This window comes from Solanum dulcamara, chromosome 6 (genome assembly GCF_947179165.1).
Source record: "Solanum dulcamara chromosome 6, daSolDulc1.2, whole genome shotgun sequence".
Lineage (NCBI taxonomy): Eukaryota > Viridiplantae > Streptophyta > Magnoliopsida > Solanales > Solanaceae > Solanum > Solanum dulcamara.
In genome coordinates this window covers 1,592,008-1,608,082 of record NC_077242.1, presented here as the reverse complement: position 1 = coordinate 1,608,082, position 16,075 = coordinate 1,592,008, and the positions used below count along the sequence as shown (strand labels likewise).

The 16,075-nt window shown below is 35.9% G+C and overlaps 2 protein-coding genes across 2 annotated transcripts; both read right to left on the bottom strand.

The window, feature by feature from the left end:
* Positions 1-2,295: 2,295 nt before the first annotated feature.
* Positions 2,296-5,494, bottom strand: LOC129892042 (probable galacturonosyltransferase 12). Its single transcript, XM_055967576.1, has 6 exons — positions 5,128-5,494; positions 4,808-4,863; positions 4,497-4,652; positions 3,481-4,071; positions 3,001-3,303; positions 2,296-2,915 (listed from the first exon to the last, which is right to left on the bottom strand). The coding sequence occupies exons 1-6, from the start codon at positions 5,348-5,350 to the stop codon at positions 2,631-2,633; spliced, it is 1,614 nt and encodes a 537-aa protein (XP_055823551.1). The 5' UTR covers positions 5,351-5,494; the 3' UTR covers positions 2,296-2,630.
* A 2,681-nt stretch (positions 5,495-8,175) lies between these two features.
* Positions 8,176-15,662, bottom strand: LOC129891719 (autophagy-related protein 18f). The gene is made up of 8 exons (XM_055967176.1): positions 14,776-15,662; positions 11,750-12,214; positions 11,244-11,672; positions 10,810-11,046; positions 9,900-10,718; positions 9,635-9,801; positions 8,730-9,056; positions 8,176-8,418 (listed from the first exon to the last, which is right to left on the bottom strand). Exons 1-7 carry the CDS (start codon positions 15,010-15,012, stop codon positions 8,732-8,734), a joined length of 2,679 nt encoding a protein of 892 aa, XP_055823151.1. The 5' UTR covers positions 15,013-15,662; the 3' UTR covers positions 8,176-8,418; positions 8,730-8,731.
* Between the last annotated feature and the right edge of the window lie 413 nt (positions 15,663-16,075).

The window sequence follows — 16,075 nt, the reverse complement described above, 5'->3', positions numbered from 1 at the left end:
TATTTATCTTATTTTAATATATTTTTTTGGATAGTATAATCTTTTGTGTTCCTTATTTAGTTTCAAAAATTGAATAATGTATATATATACAACAATGACGGCGATAGAACCCATAATTAAAATTTTAAAAATACATTTTCTCATATTGATTTTAATATTATGTCAAACGCGTACTTTCTCTATTTTATTGTTAGCGTTGAGCTAAAGTTGAATTTTATCTAGTTGCTTATATTTGATCTACTCATTCATATATGACCTGATTCGACCCGCTTATTTGTAGATACTATTAGCGTGCTTACTTATTTTTTTGAACCCCCTCGATGAAAATTCTGGTTTCGCCACTGACTTTGATGGTATCAAGCAGTAATTAAGTAGTTTTTTTGCTGAAACAATGTCTGTTATATATACACTCTAATGGTATCAAGGAGTAACTGAATAATGTTCTCTTTGATACCATCAGAGTATATATATACTACGATGGTATCAAACAGTAAACGCGAATTAACAATTAAAAACAGGAAGTATAAAAGTTAGGGGGTAGCTACTTGTAAATAGTTTTCCTTTTGGGGTACAAGTGTTCTTTTTCTATTTATTAATTAGTGAAACAATATGTAATTACTTCAAATTATAGAGAGAATCAATAAATATGATAGAAATATTTGTTTAATTAGATAGTTTTTTCTAATTTTTAGTTGATCAAAGATTTAAACATATGCTATGCCAAATATCACATGGCCAACAAATAAATAAACTTCTACCAAAAAAAATATTGAAAAACTTAAGCTAGTCCCCTTAAGATTGCTTATTATCAAGTATTCATACATAAACTTAAGGCAACTTTTATTACTTCCTAGTAATTAGTTAGGCAACAAGTTTCCAAAATTGATTTATTCCTAATCCGAATCTTAAACGGAATGGGAAAAAAAACACTCTATAGTTCTTATATTACATCCCTAAATGCAACAAATTCGTATCAATTCATTTCTTTATAACAACTCCGCCAATTTTCAGAGTCCTTTATGTATACGTGAAGGTTGAAGAACGTGAAGAGATTTTAATTTCGACGTAGCAACAATGGCCAAACAAATATTTCTGAAAAAATTGCTGGATTTTCTTCCATGTAATAATTCTCTGTTCATCAAGAAATCTGATCATAACAAAATAGAAGAAAGTAGCACTAAAATTCTGGAACTTACCTTTATGCAACATTATAAAATTAGTGAAATATCATCATGGGATAATTTGCCAGGTTCAGGGTCTACTGCTGAATTAATGAATGAAAGATCAGTTATTCATCGTAACTATTGTTCTCATGACGGTCGTGTTCGTGTTGGAGCCCGAGCTAATTCAAAAGTTGAGAAGAAAAAATGTCCCAGATGTAGCAGATGGTGCAAATATTATGCTATAAAAAGTACAAGTATCATTATGTGCCCTAGCTGTGGCAAGAAATTCGATCCAAGATCGAATTTATCGTCCTCAGGTCATAAACTTGGTGCTAAATCTACCTTGCACCGGAAGAAACAGGATCATCTAAGGTTGTCTCTAGAAGTTTGTTGATGTTTTGAACGAGAAACAGAGTCAGTGAATTCAGAACGAGTGTAATTTTTATTTTTTTCTTCAATATGTATACGTAATTCGAGGTATAATTAGAAGTATTTGGTTTAGTTGAATATGCTTTGATGTTTGTTGGAATAATATTTTTTTTGGACTCATCAAGAGTCAAGACAAACAATTAATTAATTTTAGCCATGTTTATTTGATGTTATATAGTGTCAGTTTTCTGGAGTTAAATGATTAGTAGGTTTTTAATTTAATTTCTTGAATGTATGAAATTTTGATATCACGTAAGTGATGAATAAGAACAATGCTTCAATTACCCACACTTAATTAGAGAATTAACCTTACTAATTAGACGGAGAATTAACATATTTTTTGAAATCTCATTCCGAGTTTCCAATGAAGAAAATCACGTGAGCTTAGCCCAAAGTTAATAATATAAGGTATTTAGTAATATCATGTGAAGAGTATCTTTGGGTGGTTTTAGCCCAACAACTGGTATCAGAGCCAATAATTCGACAAGACGAGTATGAAGCAGTGTTTTGAAAGGCAGTTTTGGGGCTTGCCCCATGGCTGGGCACTGGTAAAATGCCTCAAGGCTTTTGTGTGACGCTTCTGCCCTAAGCGCCCGATTGTATGCCTTAAACACTCCTACGCCCATGCTCGGGGCTCGCTTAACGATTCTTACACAAATTATGTGTCAAATTCCTCGGTTAACATTGTTGAAAATAGCGTGGAACCTGTCTTAGTACTTTGTTTTTTGGTATTACTATCATTTATTATTTGCTAATTCTGCATGATACAGCTTGACACTTCTGAAGAGAGTGTCCTTTTGAATATCTGTATAAAACATGTTTTTTTGAAAGAATTCATCATATTGTATAGAATCTAAACTGCAAAATAAAATACATCAGAGAACCAGAAATTCAAGTAACCGCGAAGAGTTCCAGCGTGTTAAGATCAGGGCTATTGTCATCTCTCATCAGGAATTGGAGGCCTTTCCATTCTCGTGAACTCTCCCCTAACTTAGTCCTCTCATTTATCAACAATACTCCATCTTTTGCCAGCTCATTTCAAGATGCTCTAATGTGACAACTTTTGATAAGTTTATCTGAAAAGTTGACGTATTTGGTCCACAAGGGTCGAAGTTGTGGGAATGCTATATCGAGCCAAGGTTTTGCTCGACCATTGAAATGTATAACACCAGCACTTTGTGCTTCTGTTAAAGTTGTATTGTCTTGGTACCCTAGTCCTAGCATGTGCCAGAAGGGATCAATGGCATGTACGTGTCCATGAAATGCAATTAGACCTGGAGGTAATGTCCCTAGCTGCCACAAACTTAAGTCTGATTTCAAGTTCTGTATAAAAAAAAGTTGTATCAGATAACAAATTTGGGGATTTATTCGAACTAATTGAGTTTTTTTTATGTTACTTGTAGTTTACCTGTTGGAGCCAGTAGTAGTATGTGTGACTTATATTTGTGTTTCTCCATGCTTCTAGATCGAAAATGTTCATTCCATAGGCCCACGCGCATTCACTTGGATCGAAGTGTTCTGCTATCAATGGATGAGAAAAGTTTAAATAGCTTTTGAAGCGCTTTGACATGACATACTTGTCCTCTCCCCTGCACGTCTCAACTGCTCCGTTCACCTTTCCATTCATGTCGATGTCCCATAGACGTGAAAGATCCGTTTGAACAACGATGTCATCATCCAGGAACACTATCTTATTCAGACTGGGAAATAGCTGAAAAGAAATTCATACTTCTCAGTATAATCAGTCATTTCTAGTCCATCAGGAAATCCAGGATGGATATTACATGTATATCTACAAATAACAACTACTCATGCCTCAGTCTCAAACAAGCTGGGGTCGACTATATGAATGTTATATGTATATATTGTTGTAGAATTCAGGGCTTACCTCGGGCAAATGTATCCTTATGTGGTTCATCAGTGAGTTATATTTGGGACTGAGGGCTTGCAATTTTGCTGCAATGATTTTAGGCTTTTCAGTTTTGTTTGCTACAATTGCTGATGACCCTCCTCTGAACTGTGACCTAGCTTTTTGGTCTTTCTCCATAGCTTCCATAACCGGTACTTTCCCCTTCGTGAACCAATCAAAATGATGTAACCCTTTAACCTCAATGACAGATGGTGATAAAGGATGCAACGAAAACCAAGCTTGCATAGGTGCATATGTTTTCCTATCTGTGATAATGTGAAGGACCATCTTTTCAGGGCGGAGGAAATTCTGCACGAGTGATGATGCAACGACGGAAGCAGCAAGAATGTTGTCAGAGGCAAGGACGAAATGGGAGTAGGAGTTGTCAACAAGGGCGGGAACAAGCTCAGGCGATGGTAGCTGGAGACGGGCATTGGAATTGGTGGAATGCTCATGTGCTAGCTTGAGAGCAAGGCAGTGCAGCTGTTTTGGGATGCTACTCGATGCCACATGTCGATACAGGTATTCTTGGATTTTGGCAGTTCTTGTCCTCTCTTCCAGCTGAGTTACCTGCAAAAAGAACAGACAAAAATCAAGCCTTGACCTGGACACAAGGCACATTAAGAAAAAAATGTTTAAACTTAGATTTCTTGTAGAACTTCCTTTTGCGGACCTAGAGGCCTGGTTACAGGTTTACGTGAACATAGTAGCTTTTGCCCAAATCTTGTATATATAATAAGAAATCTATAAATATTTGACAGAGACCCCATTTAGTACTGTAGTAATAACTTGAGGTCGTGGTAGGAACTCATAAACCTCAAATCCTAGATCCGCCTCTAGCCTGGAATGCCTAACTATGGATATCTTATGGCCTTTTTGGTTCATTACTAGTTCTTTGTCAACATAAATTTGTTGCCTATGACATAATGTGCCACTTTAAATTATACTTATTATTCCTATATATGCTGCAGAAGGCATGATAGGATTAAAAATACCATAGCTTTAAGCTTGACAGCAAAGGTTTTCGCGTCTGGTCTTCCATCTTTCATTTCTGCGATAAACTCTTCTAATGTTTGAGGAAATTCAGGCCTTGTTTGTGTATCAGTTTGGTCTGAAGGTTCCTCCAATACTCGGTATATCACCTCAGGAACCTAACAAATGCAGAATAGTAATAAGAAACAAGACTATATAATTCTAATATTTGATACTAAACAAGCACACCGCTAAGGGGATATATCTTCATTATTCGACAGGGGAATGCCACATTATTATACACAAGGGAAAGATACACAGCTCAGAAGCGTACAGTTGATTCAGGCCGTTTCCCCAAAATCCTTGGTCCAATTTTTTTTCCCAAGCAACCTGAATCCAAATTGCAGAACAATTTTAAGCCTTTCTGTTCATGAAAGTTAACAAAGGGGGAACAATTTTGACAGCATTGTTTTGATCATTTTTAACTCTCTAAAACTTATTATGTGTTTGCTATTTCTTTCCATTGTAACACACGTACAATTCATGCGATTTGTTTTGTATTTCTTCTACTATATGTTGTAAGAAATAGTGGCATACAAACTTAACATATATGTTCCAAATCCTGTATACAAAATTAGAGAGAAAGAGATGTACCTAAGGTCGAACATTTTCGTTCTCCATCAATAGTATCTATAGCTGTTAACACGAAGACAAACCGGAGTAAGAATGTAAGAAACAGGAGGCAATAGAAGACCATACGATACGATAATCTTTTGGAGCCAACTTTAACTTTAATGAACTCCTTGAAACCTTTAGCAGGAAGAACAGTAACATGCCTTAAACTTGGTGATATATGGAGCTGCATTGCTTTTAACATTCAATAACCAAATGAAAAAATGATCAATCTACCCAAAAACAGGCATAGAAAAAAATGTTTAAAATTAGCTATAACATAAATGTTGGTACTTTTGGCCTAGTGATTAATTGGGCAAGCAATAACTCAGAGAAGAAGTTGAGTAGAATGCAGAATACCCCTGTAGAGATATGCTGTAAAAGGAAGTACTTGGAGAGGGCGTGGGGTGGGGGGTAGTGTTGTTTTCAATCACCTAACCTTGCTTAGCATGAAGGTTACATAACAGTCTTGCAGCCTTTTTTTTTTACCAAAGTTTATATTGATTTTTAATAGTGAAGAAAACTCAAGAATTGTAGTTGTTTGAAGGAAAGAGACACAGCACTACCTTTTATTTCTAGTAAAACTGCGAGTGAGCTACAAGCACCTACTCCTTTCGATGAGATTGCCTCAAGGACTCCTTCGGCATTAGCAAGAATTAAACCCAAATTTATGGTATGAAAAGCTCTTTCCAAGAGTTAATTTCCTATATGGTCGCTCAACTTTTTGTCGTGTCATTCAACTTTACTCAAATATCAGGGAAAGTTACTAAACTATTTTTTTTTCAATGAAATAAAAAAAAGAATCATTCAACTTTTCCTAAGAATCACAATAAGTCGCTTTGACAATTATTTTGTAACCAAAAAGTCATCCAACTTAGCACAAGTATCATACAAAATGCGTCTTTTATTTCCTCTTAATGACTTTTTGTGATGTTGTAGTTACAAAACATAATTTGATATTGGTACCACTAGACTGTAAGCATTAATTGGTGAATTGTATTAAACTTGGTCTAGAAGAACGGACGTTAACAAAAAGTCCCTAAAGAAAAATGTTAGTAAAATAAATGAAGAATTTTTTTTTATTTTTTTTTTTTAGAAAAAAAGAAGAAGAGAGAAGTCAGAGTTTGGTGTTGCTTCACTTTGCCTCCAAATGTAAGTTGTTAAGGAATAGAAGCTTGATTTTCACATTGTGAAAGTTTAGACAATTTGATTTGAACAGAGTTTCTAAATTGGAAAATGACTCACTGTCTTTCTTCTTTTTGTTTTTCCTATTGTGACTCCAAAATCTAAATACTGGTGGGGACAGGCTTAATAGTTGTTGGTTTGTTGGAGCTAAACTTAATTTGGAAAAAATAAGACTAGTTTAATTATGTTGTATAAAAATAATTATTCTGGCTTGTACATGTTTAGAATTTATGTTGTTCGATTAATTAATTAACCCATTATATTGAGAACAATGATAAAGTTGTCTCAACATGACTAATGGACCATGTGTTTTTACCGTAAAAGCACACTCAGGGATGTATGGAGGGGGGTCACCAGTTCACGTGAATCCATGCTCTCCTCTTGAAATCATATATAGTAGTTTTATATTTTTTTTAAATAATTAAATACAGATGTGTGAATCCACACTCAAAGTATCATATAATGCGATAATGATTCGGTGCGCTCTCTACGTGTAGTTAGAAATTTGAATCTTATATCTAAATTTTATTTTTCTTTCTAAAATTGGGTAACACCTCTCTAAGTGGTTTGGTTATTGGTAGAAATTTTGGCGTTTTAATTAATATATATTCTCTAAGTGAGGTTAAAAATTTGAATCTTATATTTCTTTATATATTACGTTAATCTTCCAAAATTTTCAAGTTTGTCGCATTGAAAATTCTTAGATTTTTTTTAGCACTGTAATTTTTTTAAACATATAAGTTATTATTTGAATAGATAAGAATTAATTTTGGACCAATTAATGATTTTCGGTGATAAAAATATAAATATCAAACCGATCAAATTAAATATCTTAGATCTACTTTTTCATAATAATGCATTCATCATCTCAAAATTCTAAATACGTCTCCGTAGACAATAATATTTGCATTATGGTTGATTGTCTGCCGACCCCTTTTCCAGACCCAATAAAAATCAACTCATCCAAAAAGGTGAATCAACTTGGAGATTTATTATTAGTTCAATTCTTTTCAAATCAGTTGCCTATGAAAAGAAACACTTTCAACAAAGGATTAATAAGTTATATCGACCTTAGTTCTTTCAGACCTATTTAACTAATTTTTAATAGTTTTTAAAAGGAAAAAAACTCTCTTTTTTCTTAGTAAATGTATTTTAACGACTTTGAAAATTGAAATATTCTTATAAAACCAAAAAGAGTTATCAAATCATTTTCTTTATTGAAAGGTTAGTTAATTCACCTATCATTGGGTCTGGACCTTTAGTTCAAGATTACTCTTTTTGTGAATTGGTGTGTAGGAATAAAGCTCCCTACTAAGCAACATGTCCAATATAATCTAGGTTTGCGCAGTCTTACCTATTTTATGGTAGAGAAACTGTTTTTGATAGAACTTCGGCTTAAATAAAAAACATGAAAAAATAAGCTTGGAAAACAAATACAGCAATGGGGGAAAAATGCATGCTGAAAACAATGGAAAAGAGAACAGCAGCAACGACAAAAGGATCAAAGAAAAGGTGAAACATTGCTTGTAAATCTTGTTTTTCAAACATCAAACATTTGATAATAGTAGGATTTCAGGCTCTTAAGTTAGAAAGTCTGATCTCTTTCTTTAACGGAAACTGTTCCTAGTTAAATACTCATACATTCTAAACTCTTCCATAGAGAAGTAGTTCTAAACAAGTCATTAAACCAAAGAGACAGAATCACACAGCTCACGCTGAGGTAGAATCGCGATGTAGCACACAACCTGTCCGAGGTAATCCACTTTAGAAATTCACTACACTATCAATGTATATAACTTAAATCCATCCCGAGATATATATGCTTTGTTACCAATGGACTGAACATAAGGTGAACGAGGATACAATAAAATAAAAGCAAGAAGTTGCAAGATCCAGGCAATTATTTACATATTACAGCTAATTTATTGGACAAGTTCCAGTATCTAAATATTTACAAAGTTAAAGCATCCACATTTTGTTCATTGGGTCAATCAAGGAGCCTAAAACCTCTTTCTTCTCTACATTTTTCACCCCCCACAATATTAACACTTCCAGAAACCTTCCGCGTAATAAACGAATAACGAACACCTGAGAAAATATGAAGACAATGAATTAAGCAACTAGCAAAAAGATGCAAAAGATTAAATGACAAATAAAATGAGACAAGCAATGTGTAAATTGAACTCGGGTTTCTGCACTTTCTTCTTTCTCTCTAAATACAAGAAAAGGAGAGTGCAGAAACCCGATTTCAAGTAGACACTTATTTTTAGGTCAAATATATTAGGGAGAGTGGGCTACGACCTCAATGAGATAGGAAAAATCGTATTATCATGCGTACTATAAGTACTTGAAAATGCAAGAAAGAAGATGAAAACAAGCAAAAAGCGAAATGAGTTAACCTTCAATCAACGCCGTAAACATCATCTTCGAAATGATTCTCCATTCCTGTGCCATCTAGGTTATTATTTACAAACTTCATGTTATTTACAAAATCTAGCTCGGCATCCGCTTTAGGGCTCTCACTACTATTTACAAAGCCATTAGCAGTTTTACTTGTCATTGGAAGACCATCCAACCCATTAACTTCTCGGCTGCAGTGAACTTCGCTCCTGGGACCATTCATGGAATGATGCGATCCATTACCACCATTAGCCATAATATTGCAGTTATCGGAGACCTCCAGCCTAGGAAGTGACTGTTGGCTATTGTCGCTGTTAACAGATACCCTAATAACAAACACTAACTTCAGAAACAGTAACCATATTCCAATTTCCAACAAGTATAGCCAATACATTACAAAATGAAGCAGTCAACAACTAATGGCTAACAACGGGACCTACAAAATAGTCATTGCCCTGCCGGAAGGCATAAAATCAGTTTATGCATGTCCCAAAACAATTTAAAGACCATCAAGCAGACCCAAACTTCAAGTCCCCTAATCAGTATTTGCTACTATTACTCTCCTACTATCGTATTCTTCGATTTTAGTATTACCTGTTGTTTTCATTGCTTCGATTCGTATTATGTTTCACCTAGCGCTTTATTTTGTTGTTGTTACTGCTTTCATTTCCGTATTACTTTATACAAACTGCTTTGAAATACGTTATTTGAGCCGAGGATCTATCGAAAACAACCTCTCTACCTCTACAAGGTAGGGGTAAGGTCCCATACACTCCACCCTCCCCAAACACTACTTGTGGGATTTTACTAGATATGTTGTTGTTGTTGCAAGCATACCCAAACTGTTGGATAACTTACTATAACAAGGACGACTCATTCACAAAAAGAAAGAAAGACTGATTACCTCCCTTGTTGGGTCCTGGAAGCTTGAATGCAATCAAAAACTGGAACTAAATCTTTTGATCTCGCCTCGACTAAATGAGTTGGAAATACTTCTATCTCAGTCTCTCCTCCAAAAGCATAAACATCGCCTACATTAATCTCATCTGCAACAAATGATTGAAAATAGATCTGCAGAACAACAAAGCACAAGGGAGATATCACCCACTACGCAAAGGCAGCATGAGATTTACTGAAAGACTGTGGTACCCATACAAACAGTTAAGTACCTCTGGTTTTGCCCACAATGAAATCTGACGTTTATGCATTTCAAGCTCCACTTCGGATATATACATATGATGTCTTTCATCAGAACTTCTCTTTTCTTCAGTGGTTGTATTCCTAGTCTTGGAATAGAGACCATTTTCTACCTTCATTCGTTCAGGAAATATTTTACTGCTATCACAGTCTCCAAATTCACCATATATATCAATATTACCACCTCGCTCTTTGCGATTTTGTTTCTGGCAGATATTCCACTTCTGGATTGCATCTACGACTAATCTTGTATCAACTTCAACACCTGACTCATATGCTGTAGCCACCGCAGGGGTGGTGGTTGTAAGAGAATCTAGGCCAGAACACATACGTAAAGAATATTGTATCACACAGCCAGGAGAAGAAAAAACCAGCAGGTGATAATTTGATTTTAGAAAGGCTGCATCTGTATATTGGTTATAGTTTTTGTTGTAGTACTGAAAAGCTGAAGCAATGGACCCAGATAGAGAGCTCATGTTTCCAGTTGCAGCAGCGGCAGCACCACTTAGAGTATTCTTCCAGCCATTACCTCCACTCCTTATTCGGCCAACAGCCGAAAGTGTCACAGGTGAAGCAGTTACACCGATGCTTTGGTGAGTATTTACAGCCCTCTGAACTGCAGGCTTTGCCATCACCCCGGAGCCATTAGCACAAGCACTAAGACATGCATCAATTGTGTGAAAATCAACTGAGCCCCCTGAAGGAGATACCGCAAAAAGATGGCTAGTTCCTCTAGAAGAACTTATCATAATCCACCGGCTATCACTACTAAAACTTATGTCTTGTATGACCTGAGATGTCCAAAAAGGAAATAATAGTCGACTTCAATCCTCAAAAAGCAACAAACTCAAGAAAGAAGGGAAAGCAACGTAGGTTACTTACCGCATTAGTCAATCCACGCTGCAGCCTATACAGATGGACAGAAGAAGATCCAGGATCAGTAGCACAGGTACTTCCGGATAGTCCAGGCATTATCCGAAATACATTGATGTTATGACCTTGAACTGAAGCAGTCACCAAAAGAGTAGTGCTAGGATCAAAACACAAAGCTGCAATAGGACTTTTATGTGCCCTAAACTGAGCAATAAGAGTTTTGCTGACAATGTCCCTGACTATGACCTACAGATGCAAAAAATCAGAGAAGTTAGATTAGAGTCCAATGATGGTCAAAGCCAGCACTATATAATAAAATACAAAGGGAAAATGTATGGGCATACATAAATGTCCACAGAACAGTAGACACAGCATGAGAGCCTTAAAACGACATGAGTATTTAAACCAACATCTTTGAAAGAAAGTTGATGAGAGTAACTTACCATTCCAACACTGTCTACATCTTGAAAATGACCATTAGCAGCTCCTGATAACTTCACACAAACATTCCCAGGCTGAGAACAATTACCATCTGGTCGCAGCTCAGAATAGTACCTTGACAGCTTCTTGTACCCCATGTCCCCTAGAGTCACAATTCCAGCAGCAATTTGCCTGCTTGATTCCTTTGCATAATGAGCGACAATGCTCCCATTTGGTGCTGGATTTGGGAAACTAGTTGAAGGAGTAAGGTGCTGTGGATTGACTCGACCAGAATTCGCGACTGAAACTGGACTTCCACTATAGGCTATCCACCTGGGACCTACTGCAAGAGGTCCCACACCTATGTTTCCAGATGCAGGAAACCCCATGACAACAGGATTGGTGACAATAGTATATTCCCTCTCTAGAGTTGCAGCATCAAAACAGTGTATCTGTAAATAAAAGCAACTTAAATCTTATGTCTATCCAGATAGACCTGAGTACAACTTTGAGATATCACGTCACATACCTGAGCTGCTTGTAAGATTGCAATCACTCGGGAGCTGCATCTTACCAAGTGAACAACTGTTCTGAACCTCAATTGATGCACGTAAGAGTGAGATCTCATGGAATAAAACCAAACAACAGTGGGCACAAACGCTGGTCTTGCTTGGTTATGATAATGTTGGAAGGTTCCATTACAAGGAGTTTCTGTGCTCTCCCCACTGCTACTACCACCAGAAAAAGATACATCGGCACAAAGTACCAACATTGGGCGATTAACAGAAAATTTGTCATCACAATTCTTTGATGCTATTAGTTTTGGTAACACTTGCATGAAAGAAACAGGGCCGTCATGCCGGGAAACCAAGTTGTACACATTATCACCATCTTCAACATCCCAAACCTGGAAGCCATAACGACACCCCAGGAGCAAAATTTGTCGAGTTGTGCCTCTCTCAGATTCCAACTTGTCAAACCCAGCCCAGAGAACCTGTGTGTTGTAGAAGAGGAATATGAGATACGCTACCTTTCCCTTTGGAAGAGCATCAAAGTGTTGGCCTCATTCACATATCAATGCAATGAACATCATCTCTAAGCACTAGCAATAGAAATATTTTAACTAATATGAGATACGCTACCTTTCCCATTTTCATAAAAGCATGTTAACAGCTTAAATTCCATGAAGATCTCATATCATTAAGGCCATAGATCTCAAAAGCTCACACTTCCTTTCATTAATACCATGTCTCTTTCGCGCTTCTTTTCCACCCTCCCGGTGCCCCAAAACTTCTTTAAGGTCAGTCAAACTTTGACTACCTTTATTTGTTCCCTCATGCAACCCCCACACTCGAACCCGCCCAAATTAAGAGGACATGCAACATGATTTTTGTGCCATCCATCTTCAGACCCCCATCCTCATTTACATGATTAATACTTGCATTTGTAGTAACAAAGCTCAAGCAACACGTGACATGAATTTTAAATTCCTTTCTTTAAATCAGGAAAAAGACAGTGAAAATGCATTTTAAATTCCTAACAGCGACACTAGTATGCTACATATGGTATGATTCGAGGAATCTGGATATACGACAACGACAAAGAAAAACAAAAAGAAAAGGGTCCAATTATGCATACGGATCATTCATTCAGAAACAATAACCAGACAAAACACAGGTGGTATCTTAGAACAACACGACAAAACGGAAGTTAGAATTCCACAAATAAAGTAACAGATCAGTAACCCTAACGAACTGTACGAAAGAGCCAACACCACATTAAATAAAAAGATTATATGATGTCACATAGCTTGAAAGCGGGAAACACTACAAGAACTAAACCTTTGGTAGCATTAGCATGCTTTTCAAAACGAGATAAGAAGAACCCGCCAACTTATTTGTGGGTCCCCACTCCTATGATACTAAATTGAAGAAAAGGTCATTTTGAAATTACTCATATCCCCTGATCTTTGGCATCCAGAAAATTGAATTCCTAGTTCAATAAGCATGCATGCTTTAACAGGCCTATGCTACATATGGTATGATTCGAGGAATCTGAATATACGACAACGACGAAGAAAAACAAAAAGAAAAGGGTCCAATTATGCATACGGATCATTCATTCAGAAACAATAACCAGACAAAACACAGGTGATATCTTAGAACAACACGACAAAACGGAAGTTAGAATTCCACAAATAAAGTAACAGATCAGTAACCCTAACGAACTGTACGACAGAGCCAACACCACATTAAATAAAAAGATTATATGATGTCACATAGCTTAAAAGCGGGAAACACTACAAGAACTAAACCTTTGGTAGCATTAGCATGCTTTTCAAAACGAGATAAGAAGAACCCGACAACTTATTTGTGGGTCCCCACTCATATGATACTAAATTGAAGAAAAGGTCATTTTGAAATTACTCATATCCCCTGATCACAAAGGCATCCAGAAAATTGAATTCCTGGTTCAATAAGCATGCATGCTCAAACAGGCCTCCCACAAAGAATCTAATGCTACACATATACCAGTTGGAATATGCTTATCTTTTCTTTTCTAATAAAGACAGAAGCCACCAAATATGCATATATACACAATATACAGCATTCAAGTTGATCTTATTTCCCCTGCTGATCCATATAACGATATAATCATGATACATTTCTAATTATATTCGCACCTAAGGTTGTGGCCTAGTGGTTAATGAAGTGGGTTGAGAACCATGAGGTCTTAGGTTCAAAGCCAGCAGAGATTAACAAAAAAAAAAATAGGTGGTTTCTTCCCACTTGTCCTAGCCTAGGTGGACAGAGCTACCTAGTACTTGTTGTTGGTTGGATGTGACAATTACCCGTGGAATTAGTCGAGGTGCAAGCAAGCTGGCCCAGACACCACGGTTATCAAAATAAATAAAAAAATTATATTGGTCATCGGAGAAAGAATGATTCATGAAAAACTAAAAAAAATACATAGCAGATCAGTGAATGTGGACTTTCAGATCTCATTTCCCCTGCTGATCCATATAATGATATAATCATGATACATTTCTAATTATATTTCCCTTGGTTGTGGCAAGAAGAAAAAATGCACATGATATGCAACCCAAGAAACTTAACCCACATAAGTTCTACTTGGAAGTAACAACAGCAACATACCTGAATCCAACAAATGGGGTCTGGGGAGTGTAGAGTGTATGTAGACCTTACCTCTACAGGTAGAGATTGTTGTTCTACTTGGAGCTAAATTTTGAGGGGGAAAAAACTAACCTAAAAAGAGGAGGAAGACACCATAATAGGTATATACTGGATCTAGTTATTCTAAGCAGTTGCTTGCCTAAGGTAAAACTAGCATAACATTCAAAGCATTAAGGATTTGAACTCAAAACAGCATTAACCAACTACATTTCAAATTCAAGACATTCAACTATAAATGTATGAGTAGCAAACCCATCTTAACAAGTATAAAGTTTCAATCTTTCTCTACAAAAAAAGCTATAAACCCTGATATCTAACACCTACAAACTACATAAGAGCATAAAGAACATCAGAACAGCACCTGATCATGGCTCGACTCGTTATCCCTCTCCACAATCGCCGAAGCAGCTGACTTAACTGTGGAAGCAACAGTTGAAGCACCAGATGATACAATCTTAGATAAAGCTCTAAATGAAGCCGGAAAAACACCATTTTTGCTCCTGCCTAGTGCAACATTCCCACCTTCAAGAGGTGGTTTTTGCTCATCATTCTTCATTTTCTGATTCTTGAATCTACTATTCTCTACTCTTCTGATCATAACCTCAGATTTGTTCAGACCTATATATCACCGTTCTTGATAAGCCCTAGGGAAAAGAAAGCGTTACATCTCACACCTGTCTATACCGTTTGCTTCCAACATCGAAAAAATCCAAACCCCACAGCTGCATAAAACACACCGCTTCGTCTTCCAAATCACAACAGAATAGCAAAACTGTAATTGAACCCCAAATCTGTCTTCTTCCAAAACTTCCACTACGAACGCAACTATCAAACCCCACAAGAAAAAATCCAAACTTTAACTTCTAAAACACAACAAATTTTTCAAAAACTTATTTTGTTGTAAAATCTTTATCTACTACCTGTACATCAAATTCATCAATCAAATAAAGTATTACTATTTTTATTTTTATTTTACAAAGGGTATAAAGAATTAACAAAGAATATGTACAAATTTAGATCAGATGATTCTGAAAAAATTGAATCGTAAAGGGTTTCAATACTTGAGCAGAAAGAGAAATAGATTCCCAAATTATATAAAAAAAAAATTAAAAAAAATTTAGAACTTATATGTATCCATATATTAAGCTAATAATAATAGTAATTTTCAGGAGAAGGAAGAAATGATTTTTGAAGGATCGGATAATGAACAAAGATGATTGAAGAAATTATAAAGCCTCTAACTTTACGTCTCTCTTTCTCTCTCTGAAATTATATATATTTATATTTTATATATTTTATTTACTAATAAATGCTATTTATTTATTTTAATTTTCTTTCTTTCCTTCTTTTTTTTCAACCGAAGGAACCTCCCTTCACGTTTCGTCCGTCGTCTTTTCACCGCCGGTGGCCACTGTAAACAGTAAAAAGTTAAAACTCCGTTAAGAAAAGAAAACGGTGACGATGACTTGGGGAGAACGTAAAACTGCTGGGGAAGTCTCAAACTTTCCATTGTCCTTAGTTTGACTAGCTTGAAAAATATAGGCCATTGATCATAAAATGTCGATTTGGTGTATTAAGTTTTTACTATATATAGTTTAAAAAAGAATCAAATTATAAAGAAGAAGTTAATTTCATAGTTTACACTAGTGAAATTTTAATCA

Excerpts from the sequence above, each read along its gene's own strand:
- LOC129892042 (XM_055967576.1), bottom strand. The coding sequence starts at position 5,350 with ATGTTAAAAGCAATGCAGCTCCATATATCACCAAGTTTAAGGCATGTT. Across the intron at positions 4,864-5,127 it reads ACGAAAATGTTCGACCTTAG|GTTGCTTGGGAAAAAAAATT; the intron begins GTACATCTCTTT and ends ATTTGGATTCAG. Across the intron at positions 3,304-3,480 it reads TAAGGATACATTTGCCCGAG|CTATTTCCCAGTCTGAATAA; the intron begins GTAAGCCCTGAA and ends ATTTCTTTTCAG.
- LOC129891719 (XM_055967176.1), bottom strand. The coding sequence starts at position 15,012 with ATGATCAGAAGAGTAGAGAATAGTAGATTCAAGAATCAGAAAATGAAG. Across the intron at positions 12,215-14,775 it reads ACGAGTCGAGCCATGATCAG|GTTCTCTGGGCTGGGTTTGA; the intron begins GTGCTGTTCTGA and ends TACAACACACAG. Across the intron at positions 10,719-10,809 it reads AGCGTGGATTGACTAATGCG|GTCATACAAGACATAAGTTT; the intron begins GTAAGTAACCTA and ends TGGACATCTCAG.